The sequence below is a fragment of the Larus michahellis genome, chromosome 1 (assembly GCF_964199755.1).
Source record: "Larus michahellis chromosome 1, bLarMic1.1, whole genome shotgun sequence".
Taxonomy (NCBI): domain Eukaryota; kingdom Metazoa; phylum Chordata; class Aves; order Charadriiformes; family Laridae; genus Larus; species Larus michahellis.
Genome location: NC_133896.1, coordinates 69931279 through 69952294, shown reverse-complemented (window position 1 = coordinate 69952294; position 21016 = coordinate 69931279). Strand labels below are relative to the sequence as shown.

At 39.4% G+C, this 21016-nt stretch overlaps 1 protein-coding gene across 7 annotated transcripts in view; it reads left to right on the top strand.

Moving 5' to 3' along the window:
* EPS8 (EGFR pathway substrate 8, signaling adaptor) overlaps window positions 1-15564 on the top strand; it is a 139063-nt gene extending 123499 nt beyond the window's left edge. For 6 of the 7 annotated variants that reach the window (XM_074585456.1, XM_074585465.1, XM_074585475.1 and 3 more), the window contains 5 exons: window positions 46-189; window positions 7896-8133; window positions 11625-11805; window positions 12251-12380; window positions 14469-15564. In XM_074585456.1, coding sequence (XP_074441557.1) covers window positions 46-189; window positions 7896-8133; window positions 11625-11805; window positions 12251-12380; window positions 14469-14582 — 807 coding nt within the window. In that variant the 3' untranslated portion in view covers window positions 14583-15564. The remainder of the gene's footprint in view (window positions 1-45; window positions 190-7895; window positions 8134-11624; window positions 11806-12250; window positions 12381-14468) is intronic. The other variant, XM_074585439.1, reaches the window with a different exon arrangement.
* The last annotated feature ends 5452 nt before the right edge of the window (window positions 15565-21016 follow it).

Genomic DNA, 21016 nt, shown 5'->3' with positions numbered 1-21016 from the left:
AGGAAGTCAGAAAAGCTTTGTAATTAATTTACCAAATTATTTCAGATTCTGGATGACAGAAAACAGTGGTGGAAGGTTCAGAATAAAAGTGGCAGCACAGGCTTTGTGCCAAACAACATTTTGGATCTTCTGAGGAATCAAGAAGGTGGTCTAGGGTGGTCAGAGCCTGCATATACCCGCACAATCCAGGTACTGTCTGCTCCTTGGGAGCAAACCTTTTGTTTGAAGTGTGCATATGTGCCTGCGGAGGTGAAAGAGATACACAGCAAGGCTGAAATATCTGCATGTTCCACTATCATGTCAAAAGATTCGTACTTATTGTACAGGCTGAGGCAATTTCTGTATTGCATAGAGTCTAACATGAGAATATAACTGATAGAGATACAGCAAAATGTTTTTCTTTAAGGTGTTTTTTTTTCAGCTTATTTGCTTAGAGGTGGTAATTTCAATCCTAATGGATGCGTATGCGTTTATTTTAATTGCAAATATCCTTTGCGGATTGGTAGCTGTTGATGCCAAAGAAGGAGTTTGAATTATTTAAGGTAGGGTCATCTTTGTTTCTCCTAGGAGAGTGAACGCTAGCTTTTCTTTTTATTTTCTGTCTTTGTGTGTCTCTATCTTAGTCTTGAATTTATTTAATTATTGTAATTATGGAATCATAAAAAATAGGCGTCTTTGCTTTTGAAGCAAAGCAGGTATTTTTCAATTACTATGCCTGTGCATTAATAGCGCTCTATTCTCCTGACCTTATTTTGGTTTTCTTTCTTTCATAGTGTGGTGTGGAATTAAGATCTTGCTGTTATTGTTTCTTTTGTATGTTGAGCAGAATTAGAGATACAATATTTAAAAAAAAATAAAATAGATCTTACATCAGTGCAGTTGTCCACCTGAGTAAGTATATAAAGAATAAAGTTGTAATGTGTATTTTAGACAACATCTAAGTGGGCCGGAGGCTCATAAAATAAGAGGTTGTACTTTCTAAGACCTTTTTCTTCCCTTTTATATCTAATGATTTCGAAAGGTTAGACAAACAAGTTTGGATGAAGCAGACATTCCAGGCCTGCCTCTGAGTCAGACTTTTTCAGTCCAAATGCAAACCAAACTTCTCTTGAAACTTGAAGTTAAATTTAATTTGATCTGATATTCATTCCTTATGCCTACACACTGCAGCTGATGACTGAAAAATGAGAAATTCCATAATGTTACTGTTGACTGTCTCTGCTGCAGACTCATCTAAAAGTCCTGGTGGAAGGCGTCGCTGTGCCGGATTCTGTGTGCGCAGCTATCACGAAAGCTGCAGCTTTTGCAGTTTTTCCAGTTTTGCCATGGATATAGAAAACCTCTTGAGAAACAGGTCCTATGCTATTTCAGGCACACTAATGTGGTAGACCTGCCTTCAGCTTGGTGGGCTCGAATCAGACTATTTCTGAGTTTTTCCCGTCCCTAGTTGTTTGCCTATAACGTATGAGCTCATTCAAAATTGATTATGGTTTTTGCCTGTCTGTGAAATGAAGCATGCGTCTAGAGTGCTTTTCAAATCCTGATTTAAAGATCTGACTTTTTTTGCTCCGGGTGCGTGTCATTTTGTGTATTTGGAATTTGCCAAGAAATCCTGAGCAGACTGAGTGCAGTTTTGAGCAGTTGTTCTTACGCTGTTCTTTGTAATGCACTGCAGGTTTTGAAGTTTTCTGTTTGAAATAATGACGTGACATGGGAAATAATAAAATAATAATTTTCACAAAGCGTTCTCCATGGACCTATGAAAATCAGGGCCAGAGAACAACATTTAAGATAATTTTGTTTCTTTACCTTCTGGCAGATTGTTCCCCACAGTCCATGATTTGGTTTGTTTGTAGCTTTATCATGTTCAAATGTGAGCTTGAAATAATGTGAAATTATTTAGGAATACAATGAATTACACAGGATAAAGGGAGTCTTTACCAAGATGTGTCAGTAATGTTGTTCTTAACTTTATGGCGATTATTATAATTTTAGCACTCCTGAGCGTGCTCACTTGTCTCTCTCCCTGTGATAGATACATGGTTCGTTTGGAATCTGTTTGCATAAGCCTATTTATTTTCATAACAGCGCTATGAGACATTGCTGCTATTTCAGGGAGAAATGAGGCATTGAAGGGATGACTGCCTTGCCCAAGGTCAAGCAGGAGAACTTGTGGGTAGAGCAGGAAATGGAAGCGGTTCCTATCGGTGCCGTTGCCAGAGCCTGAACACGAGCAGGCTCAGCGGCTGGTGCCGTGCAGCTTTTGCCGGTCTCCTAAGTCACCTTTGGTTTTTGAAAGACTGCTTTCAAAGCAGCCTGTCTGCTGCGGTGAGCACCCTGGTCGGCTTTGAGCCACAGATAAGTGTTAAGTACAAGGTTAGCATCTTTCTTGACAGACTAAAGGCCTTCAAAGCCCAGCTGACCAAAGGGTGTTGCCAGATTATTAGGAAGGATTAGGGATTCCATTTAAAGAGGTAATTTTTTTTTTTCATTCAGTTATCCTACAGACGGACACCCCTTTGCTGAGAGATGGATGGATGCCTCTTTATTCACAATTATTCTTAGAGCTACAAAGTTTACTTTACTCTCGCTCTGTTCCCTCTCCTAGCGACACCGGAGTCCACACAATAGATTAGATCCGGAATTTTCTCTTAGTCCTTTCAGGATGGAGCTCCCAGATGGTTACTTTAAAGCACCGAATGGTCTAAGATGATACTTGCAGGAACATTGGAAGCAATATCCTAGGGGTTTTTTGTCATCTTTGTCAGTCAGAGGCTGTAACATTGTGTTTCTTCTGGTCGTTTGAATTACTTACAGGAAACCCATATTTTTGCTTGTTTGGTACTTTTGCAGATTTAGGAGAGCATTTTGCTGATTGTTTTTGTTTTCCACTAATGTTAATTATTAATTATCAGAGTTTCCTGTGGTGTTGACGATTTAGTCTGCCTTTTTATTGTGAACCAACAGTGGTTCTTCACCATCCCGTTATATATGAACATAAACAGTTTCCCAAGCACTCTGATTTCTTCTTTTTACAAGTATTGCTGGTGAACCTAGGAAATAATTAATTGTAATATTTCCTACTTACTGTGCATTTTTAAACCTTTCTTAATGCTCTTCAAAAAGAAATTCGAGGAACATAATTGGGATAGAAGCGTGTATCTTGGTGGGCATGTTAATTAATCTCATGACACCCTTTGTAAGGTGAGACAGTTATATCATCAGTGATGTGTATGAAATCGTGAGGCACACAGGGTAAATGTTAAGCCAAATGCAGTCCTGTAGTCTTATGAAAAAACCATGACTTGTGTTTTTTGTGACAGTATATCTAAGAGGCATGTTCATGGTATGTAAACACCAAGACAAAAGTCTCCACCTCATTTGGGACAATTGTCCTTTGCATTTCTTGGCGATCTACCATCAAAACCTTACTTTCAAGTCTCTTTGTTTAGCAGCTGACTTAAAATATCTCTGTGGGAAGTAGTTTTCCCTCAAGCATGGCATTTGTGCTCCAAGTTAGTGTCATAGTGTTATACTCATCTTTTGCCAACTGGTATCTTTCCTGCAGATCATGAAGTGTTTGACAATGAAGAGATGCAGTTGCCAGGTGTTCATTTTGCAGTGGCCAAAGAGATATCATAATTTTTGACCAAGAGCCAGTGCCTGTTTTGCCTCATTTCATATCAAATGCTCTTTAAAGTTGCCATCAGACCAAGGCTTTTCGAAGGCTTAAAAAAAAAAAAAAAAAAAAAAGTTGTTTCCTTCCCAATTCAACATTGATTCAATCCCAAATTATGGGATGACACTTATTATACAAAAATGTACTGAATAGTTGTAAAAAAGATTTGATCAATGGTAGGAATTTAAAGTCACCAGTTTGCCCATTAATTATTTTTTAAGAAATGGGGAATAGTCCTAGCTAAGACCAATTTGAATAAGTAAATTCTGTCTAAATTTCTCCTTCTTCCATCCGAATGTACTTCTTACATTCTGGCAAGATTCTAGCAAGGCAGGTTTGTAAATCCAATAAAAACATAAAGCCTTTACACTCCACAAAGAGCTAGCTGGGTGACTTGTAACGGGATTTTAATAGGCAGATGTTTGACTCTGTGTAATAGCTGAGCCCACCAAAGGAAACTCTGTCAAAAGACTTTGCTTGAAATTTGCTCTCCTGGTCTTGGGTACCTCGTTGGCCCTTTTGGGTGAAGTAGTTCTCTCTTAAAAAGAGCCCCAAGAAAATATCCAAACCACAATGCTGTTGACAAAACTGAGGCCGAACGCTCTGCAGCCCTCTTGGCGGACTCCTGTCACTGTGCAAACAGGAATGAGGCACTAAAATATTTGGAAAGAGAGTAAATGGGAAGCTCTGTGTCTGTGTTAACTCAATGAGAGCATTTCTGAGCCCTAATGCTAGCTATGGTTGTATCCAGCGCCTCTTTCGTGCTAAGTCTGTATTTACCCTCTTTTGAATACACGTTCCCTTTTTTTGATGCCAAAATATTTTGGAAAATAGGTTGTTCTCAGTTTTTTTACAGTGAACAAGAATTAGGCTTGATACTGTTAACTTTTACTCAAACTTATTATTTTGCTTACATTAAAAATAGATCAAATCATACTGAATCTTGATTTTTTTACAAGATGCAGCCTGTAGTGTGCTGAAAAAGAGCTTTGGGACCTCTGTTATTTTTTTTCCTGTAAAAACAAAGATTTTCTGGCAAAAAATAAGAAAAAAAATCTAGTCCCAGCAAGCTTTTCTGATATATCCATATTTTTAATAAGCATGTATCATCACTGTTCCAAATAATTTAAAAAATTTGCTTCAATTTTACATGAGTTGAGTATTGCAAGTTTATTCTTAAAAGAAAAAGAAAATACGAGAAAGAATGGAAAACAAAACCCAGGATTGTTCATTGTTCTTACGGCTGTTGGCAAATTAGTGAGTACAGCCATGTCAGCAGCGACATTTAACCTCATTTACTAATCTAGCCAACATTTCTTAAGCTAAAATAAATAAGTTCCTTTTTTAGTACCTGCCATGACTTAATTCTTATTGTTCTACAGTTGCAAGCGTTCTCTACGTTCACCTTATGATCTCCAATCCATTGTCATGTTTTTTTGTTTGGGTTTTGTTTTTTATTAAACCTCTTCCTAACTTTGTGTCTGGGTAGGTGCTTTGAAAAGAGCTCATGGCTTATATGGTGTCACATATGCATGTTTTGTAGCCTACTCTCTGTTCAGCATTCAAAAGAAGAAAATGATAATAACTCGCTATGTTACGAGTTGCTTAGTGAGTAAGAAGAGGTAATTATTAGGACTGATGTTCCTTTGTTTTAAATCGCTAATGTGTATGAAATTTTAGGAGTGATGTGTGATGTAGTTACTTTTTAGCTTTCGAACAATGCTATTTGATGTGATTTACTCCATTTTTCGCACAGCAATTGCTGGGAGAGCTTTCAGAGGTAATAAAATTACTCTTCCGATATTGAACCTCAAAAATGACTCTTACTGAACCTCAAAAATGACAAAAATGTCACCAAATTTCATAATGCATGCTTGGTTTTTTTGTAGCAATGCATAGAAGTGATGGAGTGAATGTGTGGATGTCCTCAAAAGATCTGGAGTTAAAAAAGGAAGCGTTAAAAAAAGAAATGTTAAATGTGATTTGAATGTATAATTGGCTTTTGGACAGTGTTCAACAAAATGTGAAGTGCATTTCAATGTGATTTCAACTGTAAATTTAGAGTTTGAGTGATGCTTCCAGTTGAATTTTTATTTTCACTCCAGCGAGTTGTTTTGATGAGGCTTGTGATTGCAGTGCAATATGTTTTTGAAACTACATCAGTGGCAACCATTGAGAGCTACGTGTGGTGTTTAACTATCACTTTTTCTAGATTATGATTGTGGTGCTGTGCAGTTGATGTCTTGGCTTGTAATGAATCCTCTCTACCATAAAAAAAACAAACCCCACTTTTTCCTTGCATGTTGTTTAAGACAGTCGGGGCACACATGAGGGTACCTTGTGGGGATAACAGTCTAGCAACTGGAATCTGTGAACAAGATTAAAAAAATATCTGAATACCATTAGAATATTTTAATATCCATGAAATTTTTAAATTCATTAACATGATTTTGGATATACCATAGTACATCTATATATTAAAAACTATGGTATATTTGCTCTACACCTAGAAGGGCGCACTCTTATCACCAAAGGACAGGTTTCTTACATATACATTTTTCTGCTTGTTCTCTTTTATACTATTCATTTCACTTTTCTTGGCATTTGACATTTTAAAAAGCATTTATTGTCTTAACATTAACGTAGTAGAATACAGAAAAGTCAATCGTGATTTTTTTTTTTTTTTAATCTCCCCACAATGCACTGCCCAAGGTGGACACAAAATGATTGAGATGAGTACCTCTGAGCAACTAAATGCTAAGGAAAAAGAAACCGAAAAGGTTTAATGGGGAATGTATTGTAAGACTGTATGTTTGCTCCAGTAGCTGACTATTACGATTTAAGTGAAAAATTGTCTAAGGGAAACAAAAGATTTTTTTTTTATTGACCGGCCATAGAAGCTGATGGGATAAATTTTCTGCTGGTGTAACTCTGCATAGCTTAGCTGTAATGGTCCCAGTTTACATTCACTACAAAATGCCTTGTCCATCAAGTAGACTTACTGAGTTGGGGATTCCTGGATAAGGGCAGTTGCTGACATTTAATGAAAGTTTGATTGTTGTCAGGGCAGTGATCTGCTGCTCAGGTTCTAACATATGGCTCCTGCAAATGTTTCCCTACTTGATCTGCCATAAACCTTCTGCCTCCAAGGAAATAGGGAAGAGTATTTCAGGAAGGAGCAGTGAATCTGGGGAATGTACTCATCTATTTTCATACCAAAGTAAGCAGACTTCTCATAACTAAGAAATGAGGCATCCCTATTGAGCAAACAAACTTTAATATTAAACTTTCAAGCTGTGTTAGTCCAAAACTGCGGAGAGGGAGCACTGTTAAAACAGTGAGATGTGGAGTTTGAACTGTTTGAAAGCAAAGGGTAGCCTGGGTTGCTTATGAGCTTCTGGGCTTGTCTGTCACTGAGATTGCTTTGGAAAAATGCGTGTGTCTTCCTGTAACTGGTGCCATTCTAAAGGCAAAGAAGGAGAAAAGAAATTATTCCCCAAAATTATTCTTGAGAGACCTGCTTGTTAATTATTAGCAGCAAGACAATTTGCATGTTGTTAGAACACTGTGTAAAGCGGGGGAAAAGAAACAACAGCCCTATTCCAAGAATTGTGGACTTTGAGCTTTGGGCTTTTTTTATTGGATTATTGCATTGAGGTGGCGTGTAGTAACCACACAAACAGCTGAAAAGGCACAATTGTGAATGGGTAGGAGGAGCAGGAACCTCTTAAATGGTGTCTGCAGTTCAAGAAACAATGCATTATCCCAACCTCAGTGACATTTGTAAGTTAAACCATTAGTGAGGGTTAGGCGTGTCTGGCTATGTTCATTTTTCACTATTTTTTACATAACATCTCTAAAATATAGATTTTTTTTACACTGATAAAGTCCAACAATGGAACAATTTTGGAAGCTGTTAAAAAGTGCCAGGTAATAGACGTTTCAATTTAAAAAAAAAATTCATTTGTAGAACTCATCTGTTTGAAAGAAAGAAAAGTGTTTCAGATGATGCCGATGCTGTGAATTCTGTGTCCGACAGAGAAGGAGACTGATGCCAAATCAAGTTTTGGTAAATTTTGGAACTATATTTGGCAAGAAAGATGCCTTTGTGTAATAAATGAAATGAAGCATCCCCGTGTTTTCTGAAGAAGCCTGAGTTTGTTTGATGTCTTGCCCAAGTTTTGTTGTCGAACTGAGTCTCTCTGTATCTTTTCAGAAACAAAGGACGGACTATGTTGCAAAACAACCTGATCCGGTTCCTGCTACTCCTTCGCCCCCTCCAACACCCGCTCCTGTCCCTGTGGCTGTCCCCCTCCCTCCTAGCGCACCAGCACCTATACCGGTTCCCATGCCCAAAGCACCAGCAACCATCAGCCGCCAAAGCAGCACCTCTAGCGACAGCGGTGGTAGTGTCGCACGAGACACCCAGAGGCAGAAGCAAGTTCCTGTGGATCGTAAGTTTGTCTAAGAAGCGAGAAAGAAAGTGTTTCCCCCATTCCTGTGCCTTTTGCTTAATCCTTAGATTCCTTAAAACCTCGTGTTTCTGGTAAATGTTTATGAAATATTTAGCTTTAACCCTACGTTTAAAATACATATTTCATGTGTGTTCTGACCCTCACTAATCACGATAGTAAGTAGGAACAAAACACTTCTGCACTTGTCCCAGTCCTAAATTCTCTCCTTTTATGACTGTCCGGGATCTTCAGTCAGTGGTTTTCAGCACTGTAAATGCCCATGCTGGTATTCTAGCTAATGTACGTTTTCCACCTGAACTCACTGCCGCGTTACAATCTAAATTGCTTTTAAAATCAGTTAGGCTGTTTGTACACTTCTGCCCATGGCCATCCATATTTCTAGGGCATTTGCACCATTCTGAAACACGTATCCAAGGCTTGCAAGAAGACTTACAGTTCTGGACGATGCATAGGAGCTATAATGTAATAGTGTTGCAGGAGACTCGTCTTACAATCAGATCCCATTAGCTTGGTCAAAGCAACAGCAACTGGCAGGCCACTGGGCAAACTTTTGTGTCCTTGTCTTAGGAGGATGAGAGAACATGCTCCGTAGCCCTTTAGCTGGAAAAACATGGTAACCTGCATCCAGCAGTGTGCGGCAGTCATGAAAAGTTCTGATTAAGGGCACCTTGTAAATATAAAGCCTAGCTGATGCCCCTTCTCTGTATCAAGTTAGGTTACAAGAACTTATTTGGTCAATAATTTCTGTCCTAAATGCACTTTAAGCAATGGGATTGCTTGGCTTAAAAATAACAAAAATTGTAGGCAAGCATTTGCTATAGCTTTTAAAGTAATAGCTGTTAAAATAATGAGCTTTTTGCAGTTTAAGAGTTGGCAGCTTTTCCTATCCTCTGCCTCCCTGCCTTATCAGAAAATCCCGCTTCCAACTGGGGTAAAAACTGGCACTGAGTGTAATTCTTTCTGCAGAAGGGCTTCTTTTTCTCCCTGTCCCCAGTGGATGGGAAGCACGCCTGCTTGGATAACCACCCTCAGTCGGTGGAGCCTGCTTTGACATTGTCTGGTGGTAGACAAGCTCTTGCCCAAACTCTGAACTCAGGAAGGCTCCAGGACCTTTTAAATATTTTCACATAAGAGACTGGCTGGCTGGAAATTATAAATGGAGAACAGCCTGGCAGGGGGAACAGGCTTCACTGCCATTTACCAAGAAACAATAGGGCCAGCTTCTGCCTTTGTCCTGTTCTGGGCAGCTTGTTACTTAAATAAAAACAGAAACCCGATGTGGAAAGTGACGGTGAAGAATTTCACACACGCACAAAAATGATAATTTTATTTCCGTGTACAAAGGACTTTGCATGCTGTAGCAGGTGTGTTTCCTTGAATCCATGATGGCCTTCACGTTTTCCATCTGTAATGGACAGAGAAGACCATTCTGGCTTCAGGTACGGGGTGTGAGGTGTGAAGGGCTGCTGTAGACTGAGTAGTTACAAGACATCTCTTGCCCTCTCAGCCTCCCCGCTGAGGCTCTGGGCCAGACACGAGGGCTCCTGTGCCCTCTTGGGAGCGGTCGCTCAGTCCCAGTTCATGGGCTTCGAGTACCTCATAGTCCTCACAGAAGAGCTGCCTCTGCAAAGGTAAGGGGCAACCCTGCCCGTACACCTGCTGCCCAAGTGCCCACCTGAACCCTGCAGAGAACACGCGATGTAGTACCTGCTTCACACCGAGGGAATCTAGTTTATTTATGATAATGCATCTAACAACAGTAAGAATCAGTTATCTAACAGCTAAATATTTGTCCTTTGATATAGTCTTGGTCTAGATAAAACATAAGTCTTTCAAAATCAGTGTAAATAGAAGGAAGATAGCAGTTTTCTCTCTGCCCTCCTCTTTGGGAAGATAACTGGTGCACACTTCGATAACATTGCCTAAAGGCTTTACTTGTATATCCCATCTCAGACCTTCACGTATCACTGAGCACATGTCATTTTGCCTTCTGATTCACACTCTGGGGGCAAAAAAACCCAACGAAATAGGGCCTGAATGCCTCAAATATTTTACTAGAGATATTTTGTCCACTATCTACCTGGGGCTATTTTGTAAGAGAAAAAAGAAAATGGCTAAGCCAAGGGTTTTTCTTTTTTGTTGTTGCGGTGATTAAAAAAAATAAATCCTAAAAGCATATGTAAAGCTTGTTTTTATATGTCTAACTGTCTAGAGATGTTGACCCTTGGGAGATTTTGGAAGGATATAAAAGTAAGGGAACATTTTTTCTATCTTACAGTTTTTTCATATTGAAACTGTGTCATTTTCCTCTCTTGCTATCAGTGTAATGGGAGAAAAGGAATAGCTTTGGCCACCTGAGTGCATCAGAGAAGGTGCTGTAGTTTTTCTTTGTGTATCAAAGAAGGTTGAGTAAAGATAACTAAAAATATCTTGGTACAGATTCCCTGAGAATTTCTGAGATCATTTAAAGTTGCGTGTCAAAGGATTTCTGTAGTTATTCCAGTTACTGCATGGAGAGTTTAACTATCCTAAATCAGTATCTTCTCTGTGCCCAAAAAGATGTTTACACCCTTTTGGATTCTACCTGTTTTTTGAAATTATCCATAGAACATTTTATATGCATTTTAAACAATTTTCAGTGTCATTATAATAGATTTTGTTGAAATGCGTGAAAAGCATTTCAGTTTGTTGCCTGCTAATGACCAGCAAATGGACTAAATGCTTCAGACAAGTAAGTCCTGTGGGATAGCAACTTTGTACAGTTTGGTTTAAAGAAAAAAATTACCCAATTCCTGTGTCTCTGGGGAGAGCAACTACTTTTTTTTTTTTTTTTTACTACTTTTTTAATGCAAAGTGTGATATTGTTTCAGCTAACCAGTCACTCCAGACTGGGAGTGAATTCAAATTTCTTAAAACCCCTTCAAAAATGTGATTACTGTAATAGCTTATTGGATCTAACGTGATAGGCGTCAGCAGCAGTGAAATTTTTTTACCTACTTGGATTTGCACGAAGAAGTTGTTTGTGGAAAGTGCTGCCTTTCCACTGTGTAAGCAATCTTCTATTCTTCCTGATCTTCTTTGTTTTCATTTTTAAAACACCTTATTTCTACTTGAAGAAACGAGACTATGACAATTGAATAACCCTCTGTGCCCATTTTCTTCACAGCTCGGATGCTGTCAGACTGATCTGTGTCTCTGTGTGACATCAAGATCATCTCCTCTTTCTAGGGTCTCAGTTGGATTTTAGGGTGTTTTCTTTGCTTTTGTTTTGTTTTGCAAAGGGAGGAGTGGGAATATTGAAATCTTCCCTGGGGGTAAAGGGAGAATAATAATTCAGTCAGATCTAGAGAATGAATCTTTAAAGAAAATTAAAAAAAAAAGAGTTTAAAGTGGAGCATAAGAAATGGCCTGGCTTTGATAAAGCAACGTTGAGAATGACTCCTGCACCTGTGGGGCGTCTCCCTCTCTAGGCAGGAAATCGCAGATGGAGGAGGTGCAGGATGAACTTGTTCACCGGCTCACCATCGGCCGGAGCGCTGCCCAGAGGAAGTTCCACGTGCCACGACCGAACATCCCGGTAGTTAACATCACTTACGACTCTTCACCTGAGGATGTGAAAGCGTGGTTGGAGTCCAAAGGATTCAACCCTGTGTAAGTTTGAGGGCAAACGTAAGAAAACTTCTTAAAATTAGTTCCCTGTCAGTAATGAGGATGTGGTCTTCCCACTTTTTAAAATCAAGCAGCCTTCTGAACGTCAATATATGTCAGCTGCACTCTCGGAAAAAAGGATTTGTTTTTACATACATATATACATATATATTTATGTATATATGTATATATGTGCGTATGTAATATATATCAATGTGGTTATAGAGATACGGATATATTTAAGGCAAAAAGATTATATATATTAGCCTCCACCAAAAGGTACATGTTATAACAGATGCTTAATTGACTTCAAGAATTCTGTTGCATTAAGTTTTGTCTCGATTCGGAAGCCCTACCTGAGACAATGAGGGATGAAGCCAACCTGCTTCTCTCCTTTAGCTAGTGTGTTTTTGCTTATTTCTTCTTTGTTCTCTTGGTGTGATCTCAGGACTGTCAACAGCCTTGGCGTGCTGACGGGTGCTCAGCTTTTCTCCCTCAATAAAGAGGAACTGAGGACTGTTTGCCCAGAAGGGTCTAGGGTCTACAGCCAAATTACGGTACAGAAATCTGCCTTGGAGGTATGTATAGCCCTTCTTACTAACCCGATGCTGGGTCGCTGCTTTTGAGCCTGTAGAGGTAAATAGCTCTTTCTGCAAGGCAGCTGGCTTTTGCTCAGTTCCCATCATGTTGATAAGCATTATTTGTATCTGAGTTATTTGGCATTAATCCATTGAAACAGCATCCGCCAAAACACTAGGTGGGATCTCTTCCCACTTCTAAAAGGGGTCCACAAAGTGTTAGAAAAAATGCATGGTAGTACTCAAGTTTAAGACTGTAATCAGGCTGCAAAAGACAAAATGAACTGAGAAGGGTTTTGGGGAAAACAATAAGAGAGAGTAAAATGCCCTTTTTCTTGACTCTTGCTCTTCCTGGTGCTTGAACCAATAGATACTCCAGGCACTTTTGGTGGGGGTGAGTTAGTTTTGCTTTATCTTTGTAGAGGAGATTTGATTTGTTAGGCGTGAGAAAGTGGTAGAGTGAACTCACTGTTGAATCTCGAGGCCTTTCAGGTCTTTGTTAGTTCTACTTGGGGTCTTCCACAAGTGTTTCTGGATTTATACCATTTCTGCAGGCCAGTGAAAGCCCCACATCTCAGATTTGGGGCTGCATTCCCAAGTCCGGACAACCAGATCTTCACCTTTACGCAGCTGCAATTTCTTTTTTACTGTTGTTCCACCTCATGCAGAGGAATTCAGTAGTTTGTAGTTGGAATTCCAGCTCTGTCGTGCAGTTATTGATGTTATCAGGAAGGTAAACTGTTTCAGCCTCGACAGCTCCGTCATTTTCAGAAAAGTATTTCTACATGACCTCTGATAAAGCACGTTGTCGGATATCTGCTGATGTTTTTTCTATGCATGACTTCAGTAATGGGTGACTGCTGCACTTGCTCTTTACCTGAAACCAAGTAGGCAAGGACAAGACGAATTAAGAGCAATAAAACTGCTCTCTCACCTTCAGAGAGTCAACTATAATCACCTTGCTTTGCCCTTCCACTCTGGGAGAAGAGAGCAATGGTAATTTACCTAGGAGAAGCATCCTAGCCTTCCTCCTTGTAGACACCTAACCTGTCTGTCAGGTGATGGCATCAGCTAATGCATTGTAATGGATATAATGGGATAAATCTAAATTAATTTTTATGTAATGGGATAAATTTTCAGAGTTCAAAATCAATTCAAGGATTTTCCCCTTAACAGTCCTGAAATTTATTTTGCAAATTTCAAAAACAGTTTCTGCTTCCTTATTCAGCGGTTGTTTTGGAAGATGGTTTTGAAGCTGGGAAGGTCGTGTCATAGCCAAATAACACAATAGCGGATAAGGCTCTTGCTTTATAATTCTCTAGTTTTATTCAAAGTCATGCACACTTTGGAAAGTTCTGCTCTGGTGGATATGTGTCCTGCCCTTGCTCATAACTTCATTTAGGTTGTTGAAGCAATCTGTTTGCAGCTAGCTCAGCAGACCTGTTTTTCACCCTGAAAGGGGACATAAGACCTTGTACTCGCAATACTACACCGTTGCTAATATAGTAATATGATTCAATTCTTACTACTGTGTTCTAAGTTTGAAGCCTGTGTCTCTGAACAGCAGATGCGTGATGGTGTGTTGTGTGACGTGGGATACTAAGGTTAGGTATCTCAATCCTTATTTAGGCCTTGGCTGTGCAAACCCATGTACATGCATGAATTTTTTGGTTACATAAATCTAAACTCACCAAGGGTTTATGTGCTTTAATTTCTAAATGTGATTGCCACGATATTTAAATCCTCAAGGGTGGAATCCTCACAAACTTGCTGGGCTTTAACCCTGCTTTTACTGAGGCCGTATTTCACCCCATAAATATCCAACACTTCGAGGGGCTTGCGTGAGAATAAAAGATGCTCAGCAGTGCTAACAGTCAAGCTGACGCTTTTAATAGTCTGCAGGTTCTTTTCTGGTCTGCATTTAAGGATAGTGTAAATCCTTTCCTATTCCAAAGGTTATTTAATCAGATTCTTAGTGCATGGTGAATTTAAGTTGTTCAGACATTTATCTTAATAAAATGCTGGCGGAGGATCTTCATCATGTGTCAAAACCACAAGTAAACTTTCTTTTTTTTAATTTGTTTATAGGCTAACAGTGGTAGTTCAGAACTGCAAGAAATTATGAGAAGACGACAAGAAAAAATCAGTGCAGCTGCCACAGATTCAGGTGTGGAGTCCTTTGATGAAGGAAGCAGCCACTAAAATGTCTTTCCTCTTTTCTTTAATTCCATTGTCCGTAGCATTATACCATCCAGCTTTGCTTTAGGAAGCAGTGCAGGGGAATGTCTTATAATAATGTAAACGTAACTAGCCACCATAAAGAAAATTTACAGTAGTCTCCACAGAAGTACCTGCTGCTAGCTTCTCATCATTAAAAATGAACAGATGAGAAATTCAATGGAGGTTCCTGACAGGTGAAAATATTGGCACGTCGTTCATTTACACCCAAAGATGAGTCTTGGCTTTCTGGAATTACCCATTCCATGACAGAGAAACTGGACCACGTCTTTGTTTGTGATTCATCTGAGGGAAGCTGAGCCAGCAATAACAAAGCATTTGAACCCTTCAGTAATAACAAGACTCTGAATCCCATCTCTTGCTGTAGTTTGCAATTATGTCTTTTTGGCTCAGTCTTTCTTGTCGTGCATTCGGCTGCAGGATGTTTAGTTAAGTCGTTGATGCCAGCAGTCAGAGGGGAAACGTTTAGAGAACGAACAGCAGCCCGACATAGACTGAATCTTTCTTGCATCACTCCCAGGATGTTTTATTGCTAATGATGCTGTTCATAGCGAAATAATACGCTATACATTGATTTTATCAATACTTCACTTGTGATGAACTATAATATTGCACAAGAAGGAACAACTAGAAAATAGTAACGCAGCTCAGAGAGGTGACCAGATCTCCTGTAGGTAGCCATGAAACAATTTGCAGTACTTTTTTTTTTTTTTTTATAATATACTTGCATTTTTTTGTTTATAACTTAACCCTTCAAAAGAACAGTGTATAATCTAGACTTCTTTGCGTGTTGACACCAGATGTCAGTTTTTCCTTATGTAAAAAGCTATTGTTCCTTTATAAATGTAATCTTTCGGAAAAGTGGATTCCTGGAGGCAAAAGGGGGAGAAAAGAAAACATCCCTTCCAGCAAATATTATTTTTGAAGATGCAATGATTTTTGTCACAAAAATGTTCTCTTATTTCACATGGTCGTGTGATTTTATATATAATATATGTATTATATATAATATATAATATCACTTAATTTAGACAAATTTAATCATCTAGTTTGATTAAGTTTCATAGTGCCTTTTTCACATGAATCAGCTTAAAGTCTGCAATAAACAGTATTCCTTGTCTGTTAAATAGTTGTATCTTTGTGGCTGCAAAGATGGTATTGAAATAAGAAAGCGGTCTCAAGTTTTGCCATTAGCTTGCTCTTCCTCTGCATACAAGGGAAAAAAGAATCCTATTCATTTTCATAAAAGAAAAATTAAAAATCTTAATAAAGGTGTTTAGTGCCATTTATTGTAAATGTCCTTACGAATGCTTCTTCTGTGTGTTCGTTATGTGTCTATGTGTATTTTTACATTTAATATATATTCTTTATACCTGTAAAAAGTACATAGGTTCTACACCTGTCCTTTAAATGCAGTCTTATCCAGAAATGGGTCAAGAAATGACGAATCCTAAACTGAGGACTCCAACTGACATAACAATGACTAAGAAATGGATTCTTGTCTTACCCAGTGAAAGAAACGATGATTCTCGATTGCTTTGTCCTCGTAGGAACCATTTGAACCAGCACACCTGCGTCATAACTGCATCCATTCAGTCCATATACGTAGCTTTATGGGGGAAAATTGTCCGTCTCTCTGCTCCTACCATCAAAGTCAAGCCCAGTCCTCTGAAGGCTTGATGTATTCTGTGATTCACATTTAAAATGTCCTTCTCCCTGCTCTCTCTAATAAGCATCCATACCTAGCCTGAAGAGTGTTCGCTGTACAGCAAAGTCCCCTACAGTGGGTGGTGAATGATGAAGAAAATAAAGGAAGATCTGAAGCTGCTCTTACATAGGTTCTTCATTACTTGTAAGTACAGGAGCAGGAAACTTTTAAAAAGGACTTTGAAACCCATATTTAAAAATTAGAGTCACTGTATTTTCTCATGGAAGGTATCTGATTCCATAAAAGGCACTGTGGTGGTTACCTGCACCTTTTTTTTCCCATTAATTGCCAAAACATGAAGCCAATATTTGTATTCTCTGCAAGTTTATTCTGGCATTCAGCAGATGGTTTGCTTTTGCCCAAATGGAGGCATCAGCTCCGAGACCCTTCAGACTTTGTGGAGTTTGGCATGCGGAGGTCTTGGAGGAAGCACCCGTGTTTCATCTCTAAGAGAAAAGAGGTGGCTTCACAGATGTTTTTTTGAAGCTGGCTTTCTGTGTCGCTGTTAAGTCATATAGAAAGAGCCAGCCAAGTTTGAATGCGGTCAGTGAGCTCAGGGACATCTTTGGAGATGCTTGGGTGGAAAAGAGGAAACTCCTTCCATAGACTTAAGGGATAAGCAGAATAATCTGGGGATTTGGGTGTTGGTTGCTTTCTTTGTTTCAGTGGTTTTCCATAGTTTTTAAATTAACTATTAATGACTTAACAACCCAGTACAAGACGAGTTGTATTTTACCCTTTAACTTTGCTGAACTAGACTCTATGATTTCTGAGGTACAGCCTGTGAAATCTCAGTGGCATTAAGGCAGATAGTTCCCTTTTTGCTGGAATTTCCTTGATGGTTTAAGGCACTGGAGGGAGCCTCACCCCTCTGCTGCGCAGTTTTGGAATTTTCAGCTCGCAGACAGTTACGAGAAATCAAAAGATCTCATTTGGGGTTCACTAAATGAAAATAAAAAGTTTTATTGAAAATTTTCAGTGTCTTAAGTGAAAACAGTCGTAAAATGCAGTGTTATGTTAAAAATGTTTTCTTTAGGATTTGAGCAGTGAGAATTTTGGGTTTTACACTAAAATTTTAGAACGATGCGATACATGAAAAGTGTCTTTGAAAAGGAAACGAAGCAGTTTTTTAAATGTCAAAAAGTGCCTTATTAGATGTGGAAAAAAGGAGCCGTGTTTGATAACACAGGAACTACTTTACTATTTTTTCTGCCATCAAGTCTGCCTTTTTAACTGGGCGGAGGGAGAGAGTTTTAGCAGCCTATGTTCACTCGGCAGTTTTATGCTTTCTAAGCACATCCCTTTTAACATCAGCAAGGCACTTCTTCCCGCTCCTTTAGTCTCCCCTTGGGACACCATGGGGAGAGAAAACCACTGTGAAATCTCACATTAAATTCATAGAGAACCAATATCGAAGCATGGAATGGTTTCCTTACCATCTAGCAATTCAAATATTACGCAGCGCTTTGCTCAGACAAATTGTGATCTATAAATGAGATGTTTATACATACTTTTATTGCTCCAAAGCATTGGGCTATATAAAAGCACAATGGTGGGTTTGGGGGCTGTCTGGGAAATAAGTGCAGACTTCCCATTATTGATGTGTATGGAAATCAATGTTTATCAATGGAAGCAGTTATCCAAAATGATATGATATTCTGAAATGCGCAGAGCTCCCAGTGACTCCGAGTGTATTCATCAGTGTTTGTGAGACTCCGAAAATGTCCCTGGAAGTGCTTTGCTGGAGAGTGACATCAATACTTTGCTAATTTAACCAAGGAAACAATTGGAAACCCATGAATAACTAGTACGATGTGGATTAAGTCTTTCTAATTAAGAAACCTATAACTAGCAGATTTTTTTTTTAATTGTGAGAATTGAAGGCATTTTAAGTTTTCAGGTTTTTAAGATGGATACAGCAGCAAGATATAGCTCGAATACCAGACCCTTGTTCAAGCAGGTATCTCCACTGGTTTTCCTGGGCTGCATCTCATGAATACAAGAAAGATCATTCTGAATGGTAATGTTTCTGGCCAAGCCACCATTTTATATGAGCCCCGTTTTTTCTATGATGTTTTTCCTCAACTGTGAAGTCTGTGTAGTGTTTAAAATGTAAAACAAGCATCCCTGTCTAAGGATCAAGCCATAATGGGAGTATTTGAGAGACTATTTCTGTGCTCGGCCTCCCACCTTCGCATACAAGCAACAGCGTCATGTATGTGGAGTGCAAACATAGGCAATTTGTAAGCATGCTCTGGGTTTAAATATTGCACAAACATCTTGAATTTTTACTGCTGCTGTGTTAAGTTTGAGCTAGTAAGTGCCTATTTAGCTGCCTTTGGCTCTTCAGTACCTTTCTTCGGTTTCTCTGAAGTTACGTGCTTAGGTTGCAACTTTGGCCCTTTGCGACTTCCTCAGCATCCAGACCTAAACCAATACTAAGATACGAGTCTGTGCTTCTACTTCTCGACAATAATTGTAGATTAGAGGAGATAAAAGGGGGAAAACTTCCTAGATGCTTCCTAGCCACCACTGCTGCCTGTGACAGCAGCAGCAAAGCTCAAAGCTCCCTGCTCCCAGCCATTCCGACAGCACTATCAATGGTCCCCTCTCACAAGAAATGGCTGAAAGCAACAGCTTTCCCTGCCTGCGTGAAACTACTGTTTTCATACAAGCCCTTTAAGGAGTTAGGAGTGGGAGGAAGGTGGTGTGACTCTGGGGTTAATGACCTGAACAAGGAGGGAGGGAAGGGCCATTTTTGGTGCATAAGATGATGCTACTGAATATTTGACAAGGAGGGGCAACTTTGTCTTCTTTAGGTACAGGAAAAAACCCTGTAAAACAAAGTAAAGCCCAAGTAAGGCTTCCCAACCTGTTCTTAATCCTTGTGTGAGGATGGAAGGAAACAGTTCTGAAGACCCAAGTTATGTCAGGGCTCACTGCACGGGCCGTGCTAGGACAGACAGCACTTTTACGCATGGCTCTAACAATGTCCTAGCTCTTCTAAGACGTGTGCTTAGGTTTATGTGACTGTTCCTGCCATGGCAGCATGCACAGCAGGAGGCAACAAGAAGGAAACCTGCCCTAGTTTTGATTAATGGTCACTCACTGTGCAGAGCTACTTTTACATGCATCTGGGTCAGTAGATGCTGTAAGAGCAGCAGCTCAATAGAGAGCATCTGTGGTGTCGGCAGAGCTATAGGCATGAAACCCATAATTCAGAAAAACTATTACAAAACCTGAATCTTCAGACAGCTTTACAGCTGCAATGGCTTGAGGGTTTCATTTTGACAGCTGCTGGAAACCGTATCAGCATTGCGGGGTTTTTTTGGACTTGCTTTAAGGAGCGTGACAAGGTAAAACCAAAAGTATGACATGTTGCATCAGGCTAAAAGGCTCTGCATGAGTCTTCTGAATCACAATGTCTTCCAGACTCTTTCATTGCGTTACTTATGTCTTGAAAGCTGTGAGAGGTGGTTTCCACTGCCATCCCAAGACACGCAGTTTTGTGTACCAGATGGGGTAAGAAAAGGTATTTTTTTTCTGAAGGAGTTTTCATTGTAATTGATTCTGTGATTAAGTAGCTATTAAAGGAAAAATACACACCTGTTGCTGTGCAAATGGAATCATTTTTGACATGCATTCAAAAACTGCCTGGTAAATTCAGGCTATTCAGGCAGTATCATTTGCAACAATGCGATTTTGGCATCTTTGCAGCAATCTTGTACCCTGTCATGTTCAGCCAAGCTTCTGGTACAGCCAGCTCACACGGTGATAGTTTGTGTGCACATGAATGGTTTAAAAGTAACCTGCTTACTCTGGCCTATGATACAGAATAAACGTAGACTCAACGGGCAATGGCCAGTAGGAGGGGGGAGGCAGTAGATGAGAAAGCAAGACCATTTGTGTGTTGGTTTTTTTGTTGTGGTTTTTTTTTTTTTTCTTCCCTGTTAGCGGGATGTGAACATATTTTCTGAGTAAACTTATAACGAAACTCTGAAATATATTTTTTTTAAAAAAAAAAAAGCATGAAGGCAAGGTCTGAAATGGTCAAGTGCTCATTTATAATTCTGTCTTCTGTTCGAATTAGGCCAGACAAATCTTTGCTGCTGTTACTGAAACAGCAAGCCCTCCAGCTGAGGTGCACTAGTGAAATAAGAGAGAAACATGTACCACGGAAGCCTTTCTTGTTAGCAATCCGCTCCCTGAAGACAGGGCTCCCTGCCCTTTTGCATCCATCTCTATGCATCTTATTTAGAGAAATAGTGCCTCTGCTTTAGGACTGAGCTTAGTGGAAACTGTGGAAATAGTAGTAGATGCATGAAGAGAGAAGGAAGGGGCAATTCATATCATACCCATTTAATTATCAGAGGCAAAGTCCTATTTCTTCAGTGCCCTTCACAAGGACCTGTTTTATTTGGGGAATTATGTTAAGGCTATGCAGTTCTGCATAATATGTATGGTTTAGTTTGAAGGAAGTTTTCCATTGTAACCAATACGATGATGAAGTAGATATTAAAGGAATACACGCCTATTTACCTGCTAGTGGAATAACTCTTTAGAAGAAAAAAAAAAAAAAAAATCAAATATCAATCTGAAGGAGGTTATCAGGCTCCTGGAAGTAGCTGAGCTACCGAATTACGCCCTGGTACCCTGACAGGCGATAGCAGGCCCTGGGGTGAATGAATAA